Source organism: Mercurialis annua, linkage group LG7 (assembly GCF_937616625.2).
Source record: "Mercurialis annua linkage group LG7, ddMerAnnu1.2, whole genome shotgun sequence".
Classification (NCBI taxonomy): Eukaryota; Viridiplantae; Streptophyta; class Magnoliopsida; order Malpighiales; family Euphorbiaceae; genus Mercurialis; species Mercurialis annua.
This window is the reverse complement of record NC_065576.1, coordinates 13,817,891-13,826,100: the sequence shown is the minus strand read 5'-3', so window position 1 is coordinate 13,826,100 and position 8,210 is coordinate 13,817,891. Positions and strand designations below refer to the sequence as shown.

General features: G+C 33.7%; 2 protein-coding genes across 5 annotated transcripts; both read left to right on the top strand.

Annotated features, from left to right (window-relative positions):
* The first annotated feature begins 355 nt into the window (after window positions 1-355).
* LOC126656848 (uncharacterized) lies at window positions 356-1,044 on the top strand. Its single transcript, XM_050351471.1, has 2 exons — window positions 356-519; window positions 591-1,044. Exons 1-2 carry the CDS (start codon window positions 356-358, stop codon window positions 1,042-1,044), a joined length of 618 nt encoding a protein of 205 aa, XP_050207428.1.
* A 294-nt stretch (window positions 1,045-1,338) lies between these two features.
* On the top strand, window positions 1,339-7,622 carry LOC126655480 (protein sym-1). Of its 4 annotated transcripts, none has more exons than XM_050349691.2 (8): window positions 1,339-1,881; window positions 3,900-3,987; window positions 4,546-4,640; window positions 4,818-4,890; window positions 5,009-5,101; window positions 5,196-5,282; window positions 5,372-5,452; window positions 7,373-7,622. In XM_050349691.2, exons 1-7 carry the CDS (start codon window positions 1,499-1,501, stop codon window positions 5,450-5,452), a joined length of 900 nt encoding a protein of 299 aa, XP_050205648.1. In that variant the 5' UTR covers window positions 1,339-1,498; the 3' UTR covers window positions 7,373-7,622. The 4 variants fall into 4 exon arrangements, with proteins under 4 accessions (XP_050205648.1, XP_050205646.1, XP_050205647.1 ...); XM_050349689.2 differs by having other exon boundaries at window positions 7,337-7,622; XM_050349690.2 differs by having other exon boundaries at window positions 7,333-7,622.
* The last annotated feature ends 588 nt before the right edge of the window (window positions 7,623-8,210 follow it).

The following is an 8,210-nucleotide window of genomic DNA, read 5'->3' as shown; positions in this document are numbered from 1 at the left end:
GGTTCGATCGAACTAGTGTATTTTCAACATTTTATAAATTAAACTTTTCCATTTTGAATTTTATTTTTTCACAAACCAATTTGAGCTGAAATTTACAATTCATGTATGCTTGAAAGAGTTTATGGAGATGAAACTGAAAAAGAGCCGAGGGGCAAATCAAGTGTCTTGATTAAATTGATGGAAGATATTTACTTTGTATTTATTCTACATCCGATGCTTAAATTATTAGATATGACAAATGCATTGATGCATATGCCTTGCAACAGAAAGATCATAATATTGTTAATGCGATGAACTTGATAGAAGTTTTAAAAATTAAATTACAAAACTTGAGAGACAGCTACATAAAGTCACCATGTTTTGTAGCAAGCATGGCATTGTGGTACCTGATATGGAAGATCAGTTTTTAATTCCAGGACGGTCTCGCCGTGCAAGACACCTGGTAACTTGTTATCATCATCATCATAATGAGGTTTTTCTTCCTGCGATTGATTTACTTGCTGTTGAGATGAATAATAGGTTTTCTGAATCTAACACTGCATTATTAAGATACATCTCATGTCTTGATACAAGAGATTTTTTTTTTCTAGATATGATCAACACAATTTAATTTGTCTTGTTGAACTCTATTCTGATGATTTTTCTGCTATTGATTGGCACTTCTTGAGAGATGAGATAGATACATATATTTGTGAAGTAAGAAGAAGTTTTGATTTTACTAGTTGTGAAGATCTTGTTATCCTTGCAATTAAAATAGCTCAAACTGGTAAATATTCTACGTTGTTATTGGTTTATCGTTTGATTGAGTTGACTTTGATCTTACCGGTGGCTACGATATCTATTGAGAGAGCTTTTTTTGCAATAAAGCACGTCAAGTCAAATGTACGGAACAACATGGCAGATGAGTGGGTGAATGATTTGGTGATATGCTTCGTTGAGAGGGATATATTTGATTCCATTGATAATGATGACATTGTACAACATTTTCAAAACAAAACAAACCGGCGAATTCAACTTCCACCTCTTGCCTTTTCCAATTCTTAGTGTTTTAGTAATTTTTTTTATGTTGTTTATTATTATCAACTCAATATTTAACACTTTAATTTAATTAAAATTTTGTATTTAATATATTTTTATATAAAATCTCGACCTCCTAGAAATAATTTCTAGTTCCGTCACTGGTTGTAAATATCTATCAAAACGAGATATTTTGAATCCCATATAGATAGTTGATAAAGGAATTCAATAAGAGATTATAAAATAATTTAAAAATAAAAATGAGAGATTATAACATTATTGAAAAAATTATGTATTGGAAAGGGGAAACATTAAAGTGATGAGAATCACCCACTATATAGTGCAATGTGAAGTGGATGTGGTTTAGCCCTTTCAATTTGTCTCAACCTTTTCAGCTCCAATAATTGGAACCTCTGGTTGTCTCTCTCACCTAAAACCTCCTGCAAAAACCTAAATTTTCTTCCATTCTCGATAGAAAAAAATGGCGTCTCTCACCCTCAGATCCCTCTCCGTAAGCCGTTTGTTAACATTTTCTCGAGTACCCACCTCACATTTTCTTCCAAAAACTCAGCTTTCCTACGCTCCTAGTCAGACAATTGGGTTTAGGCACATTACTTCTCCCTTTGCTGCTGCTTCTTACTCAAATCATCTCAATTCTACTCATTCAACTAAGCTTACAGACTCCAGACTTTCTACATTCGGATGGAACCACAATTTTAGTCGCTATTTTGTTTCCGCTGTTCCTAACTCTGCTGCTGGTGGTGGTGGTGGTTCTGGTGACCAGGGGAACTCTGGTGGCAGTGGCGGTGGCGGCAGCGGCAGCAGTGGCGGTTCTGGCGATAGTAATTGGTCTTTTCTTTCATGGTAATGGACTTTGCTAATTACATATTTGATTACTCCTTAATTTCTAGGAAAATTAACAAATTCTGTGAAAAAGTGCCTTTATACTATCATACCCTGTTTTTCATGAGACTAGTTAATTTTTTTTTTTGATAATTGGGGGAGGGGAATGCTTTTGGGAAGAATACAACCCACGACTTTGGCAGAATGCTGTCCACCGCTTATACCATTTGAGCTATAGCTCGTCGGTGAAACTAGTTAATATTCGGCAGACCTTCTTTCTTCTTGCATCTTTGTTTCATGTCTCATTTTAATTTCTTCAAAAGTAGAGTAGAATATCAACTTTTTGAAGATATAATTGCTGTTATTTAGTCATGGTTGGTTGTGAAGTTGATGCTTTTAGATTTAAAATTGTATACATGCTTTTAGCTTTATTGCTGGATTTCCCGTGTTTCGTGAATTCATTGCTGAATTGCCTACTTTGTATTGTAATAATAATGAGAACGTAAGCTGGCATTTTGTGTAAAAACCTTTAGAAGATTATAGCCCTCATGTTATGCCTCATCTCATGTTATGATCTTGCTACTGTCTGTCTCCAAACAACTGACCGATATCACCACACTTCAAAAGTTCGTTTCTTTGTTCCTTCTAGTCATTTCTACCAATGCCAACCAAGACTCTAAAATCCCGCCAAGTTGCCGTGATCGGTGCCGGCCCTGTTGGCCTTGTGATTACATGTGAGCTCCAGAGGGAGGGCTGTTAGAATTTGTACAGCTTGTACATTGTTTGCTGTTACAACAGATTTTGCTGTTAAATTATCTGCATAACAGCTTGTATATAACCTGTTACAACAGATTATGCTCTTATGCTGATTATGCTTATCAAAGCAGGATCTGCAGATTACTTCATATCAGTTTAAAAACTGATATGAGTTACTGCATATCAAAAACACTGTCTTTGAACAACAAAACCAAGTTGGTCGCACTTGGGTCTACAGTTTTAAGATTGAATCCGACCCGATAAGCATCGACCTTAACCAAAACGTAATTCACTTGAGCCTCTACAAGTCCTTGCACATGAACTTTTCTACAGAAGTAACAGCTATGAAAACTACCCGCATAGTAAAGTAAGATCATCTTGGTAAATTCACGAATCTTTAGTTCATACTCAGCTGGGTAACAAAATTATCTTATGGCCAGTGGTTGTTTTGACATAGTAATGCCTAGACATTTTGGAAGAACCTTTTAAAAGCATTAAATAAAATGGACTAGTCTTTTTGCGCCCTTTCTAATTTCACCAAAAATTCTACTAATGAAAGAGATTTTATCAATTATTAGCATCCTACTGATGTTGGTTAAGGCTAAACTGCTGAATGCAGTTAAACACTACCTTGAACAAATATCATAAAGAAAATGGAAGCTAGGAAAAGCTTTTCTTTTTTACTTCTTTGACGCTGGTTATTGATTTGGCATAGTCCATCCTCAAGGTTAGCTTGAGACCTATTGTGCAGGCATTTAATAAATCCTATTCAACTCCATCTGAATACTCAACAAGTTGGGGTCGTCTATATTAATGGGTTTGGGTTACAGATATGGGAAGATGTTTTAATATTTAGCTTATTGTTTTAGCAGAATGTATATTTGCTTTTTGGTAGCATATATGTGCCAGTATGTTACCAATGATGTTCCCATAAGATTCTTAAGGGGAAGTGTTATAGACTTTCAAAGTTCTATAGTTCTGCTGTTTTTATTTGGGTCAATTTACTTATCTGCAAAATGCAAGGGAAGAACGCATACTAATGCGCCCATCCTCCCCCACCCCGTAATAACTGGGGAGTACTTCATGCAGCAAGTGAGCCCCTTTTCTCTAAATTTACTTTTTTGCAGTTGTTACTCCTCTTTACATGTAGAATTTAGTATGTGCAATTGGAATTTGGCTTCTCTTGCCATTTGTCTGTATGCGTGTATTCTCTTCATAAATCGTACGGATTGGAAAAGGAAACCTATCATTTTAACTCAGTACATGTATGTATGACATTACAGGTATATGTCTCTGCTTACTAAGCATCCTGTGCTGACAAAAGCTCTGACAGCTGCCGTTTTGACTCTGATTGGGGATGTGGTCTGCCAGGTAAAAATTTCTTGGTCTCAAGCAGTTTGTATCAAATCAAAAAGTTTCCTCATTCACATTTTATTGTCTGTTGGTTTTTCTCATACGCACCATGTATGAGCTTATACGTATGTGTCCATTTCAATATCAGTTGACTTGATTGCATTGAATCTATATTGTTTGCTGTACTTTGAAATTAAAATACTTATAAAATATGATCACAAAATTGATATTTAATCTACTTAATTTTTTTTTTAATTGTGGAGTACAAGAAACTCTGATTTTGTATTTTTTTCCTTTCTCTTGAATGCTCGTGTCTTATTTTCTTTAATGAGCTATGTAAATCATTTTCAGGAATTGTCGAATTCCTAGGCGTGGCTTGGTATCAAATGTAATGGCCAAGTACAAGATAAACTCGAATATTCAAAGTCTTCATAATTTCATATGCTTTCTTCTTTTGTCATCTGGTTAAGCAATAGAAACTTAAGAATGATTGTTAGTTGTTGTTTGTTATAACTAACATTTTGTTTTGGATTCTGTCACGATAATTTTTAAATGTTGATCACTGATATGCCTCAGCTTGCGATTGATGAAGTGGAATCTCTAGACATCAAAAGGATGTTTCTGTTCACATTTTTGGGATTGGCACTAGTGGGTCCCACACTGCATTTTTGGTAATTCTTATCTTTTCCCTTTTTTTTTATCCATTTTAATCCGTAAAGTGTATACTAGAAATTATGAATCACATGATTATATATCCATATGTCTCCAATGCTACTTCATTCAATGGTCAATTATAGGCATTTTGTGATTTATTTATCCACTCATCAATGTGATTTGACTTCTCTTAGGTATCTATACTTGAGTAAAGTGGTAACACTGCAAGGAGCATCTGGTGCAACCGTGCGCCTTCTACTTGATCAGGTGAATGCTAAGGAAACTATTTACTTTCCTTTAAAAAAAAAAATTGTCTTCCCTCTTCTTTTCCTTAGTTTAGTTTAATATTATCCTCCATACTCAAAGTGGTCTAATTTAATTGCAGTTTCTTTTTTCTCCTATATTCATTGGAGTTTTCCTAGCTGCTTTGGTTACACTAGAAGGCCGGCCTGAGCAAGTGATACCCAAACTTCAACAGGTAGTATTGAATGAATTTTTTTTTTTGATACTGGTTGCGAGGAATCATTTCTCATGTTTCCCTGATATTCGTCTTGTATTCTTCTTTAATGTAGGAGTGGGTTTCTGTTGTTATTGCAAATTGGCAACTGTGGATACCATTTCAATTCCTAAACTTCCGATTTGTCCCACAGCAGTTTCAGGTCTGAATGACATACCGTTTTGATTGTATATGTCCAGTCACCAGTGTATTTTCATGGATTTCAACATTCGTTCACTTAATATGTTTCAGGTTCTTGCTGCTAATGCCATTGCTTTAGTATGGAATACGATTCTCTCATTCAAAGCACACAAAGAGATTCTCCCAAAATAGGTATGTAATGTATGGATCTGATTTTTGAAGAAGCATTACATGAAACTGTTAAAACTCCAAATGAGTTTGTGCTTCGCTTTTTATGAATGAAAGTAATTACTCATTCTCTGACTTTAGGTCATAATTAGTCCATAAAGACACTTTTAAAGTGGATTACTTATCTCCTGCTTCTTAAGTTATTTAAATGTTTCCCCCTTCACTAAATGTTAGACTTAGATGTCTCAAAGGGTTTGGTCGATTAAAATAAAATTCTATTTAACCCCTTAATTTATATTTAGTATGAATTTATCTAAGATAATACTAATATACTATATAACGACAGTAATTTTTTCAATAATGCAAAATTTAAAAATTATTTAAGTAAATAGAAACCTATAAAAAGTTAGTATAATATCTCCAAAAATTATTAGTTTGGAGAAGGGGCAAATATGCGCCTATGGGATATAGCGGGGCACAACTAAGCCCTCATTGAATTTTTGATCTCAATTAATCACTTAATTTTATAAAAATCGGAACAATTGAGCCCCTTAATCTAACGCTATGAAAATATCAAACACTATGGCAATCATTGTCTACCTGGAATGATGACGTGGTCTCCATGTTCTAAAAAACATTCCTAATTTTTACACTCCTCTCTCTTTCTTCTCTCCCTCCTTTTCTCTCTCTCTCTTGTACACATTTCATCTTCATCAGACCACATCTCTTTTCCACCATTTTGCTCTCTGATTTTCACATCTCCTCTTCTCAACTCTTAACTCAAGACACCACTATTTGGTACTCTTTATTAATTCTATCTCGTGTCATATTATCTAAAAAATACACGGGTACAAAATATACTCACTAATCCAGTCTTTTATTCTTTAGCTCCAATTATTAAAACCCGCATCACAAAAATGTAAAAGATGACAAGAGTTCTTTAGCATATCACATTGGAGATGGCGAGAGCTGTAGAAATGCCATTTCCTCCACCTGATATGTCTTTGCTAAATAGAAGATTAGAAAATTTCACTTCATCATCTCAACATCGGCAACTTCAGAAAAAAAGGTTCAATAAACGAACAAAAGTTTACAATCTCATCTTCAACTACATCCTTGAGCTTTTCCTTTTATGTATGCTACAATGAAAGCGAAGGATCGTAACTTCAAAACATTCTATAATTTATATGCCAAAATGAATTTTAAGTAAACACCATAACATATGCTAGTTTTGCATAAATTTTAGGCAAACCCTATTAGATCCTTGTACGATCAATTTAAAACATCCTTATACATCATTTAGTTAGTAAGTAGTCCTTATACTATTAATTTTATCTAGTTTGGATCCTTGTATGGACGGCCTGATGCGCTAACGTTAAAGTTCTGTTAATTGCGCCTGCTTATGTAATTCCTGCCAACAAGGATGCTTAGTCAGCAATTTATGTGACAGCCTGACATGATAAAAGCGACAACCTTCGACGAATTATTTCAATTTCCAACAAGACTACGTCATTTAAAGGAAAGCAAAGTCGTCTAACTGTAATTTGATATGAAAAACACAGCGCCCAGATCTTCAACATTATTTCAAGAAACACCAACAATTGTCCTGATCTACTTAAATCCTCACCCATCTCAGCTAAGAAGCTTGAATCTTTGCACTACCCGTTTGAAGAAACTAAAGCTTTTCATCTTTGTTTTTACTCTTTCAGTTTCAAACACCAATAGTTGTTGTCGCAGCTTAATTTCCAGAAAACTACTCTTCCTAAAATTGTCTTGCAATCACTTAATCTTTCAAAATTACCAAGGAAAAAGTAAAGCAAAAAAATTTATTACATAATTTTGTTATAATAAAAAAAACTGTGACTAGTTCTTGTTAAATTAATCTGTTTATAAATGATTTCCAGTTAGCTTTTAATTTTTGCAGGTCAATGTTATATCATGCAGATTCCACCCCTGATAGTTGCATTTCCTGATCAAGAAGCTCTCTGTTTCAACCAAAGCCTTTGCCACCAGTAACCATTGGAGCTGCTAAAGTAGAGTTTACTCCTTGGTTAATTGTTGGAATGGGTAACCCAGGGAATAAGAATTATGGCACTAGGCATAATTTAAATGATTGTTGTATGGCCTGTATTCTGTGATTTTGAAATGATTGATAAAACTGCTCAAGCAAAGCTAGTTGGATATTCTTTATTAACTTGTTCTCATGTTTTATACTTTTTTGTTTTTCTAATTTGGTTTTATGCTTCATGTTTGCTTCTTTTTTTGATTATTTGTGTGATCAGTACAGGTTAGGTTCCAATTCTACTGGGAAAACTTCAAGCATGATTAATTTTGGCAGGGTATCGGTTGATTTCATATGACAGTTACATAAACTAGATGAAATCAATAGTATAAGGACTACTAACTAAATGATGTATAAGGATCTTTTAAAACAAAAAATGATAGAATATGGATCTTAAAATGGGTTAAACCTAAAGTTTAAAGAGGTGTTTACATAAATACTATGAAAATAAAAAATATGTCCAAAAACATTATCTAATTTTTTTTACAAAAATACGGATTTAGTTTAGAAATAATTAATAAAATACTATTCTTTTTAAAAATACTTACAAAAAATTCTTTAGATACAAAAAAATACTACACGATTTTTTTTTAAAATATTTATAAAAATACATATTTTAATAAAAAAAAACTATTTTATATATATCTAGTACAAATTTCGTATTCAGAGTTATACCGGAGCGGCGACATGCTAGGGCAATATCGCTGTGGCAAGTTGATG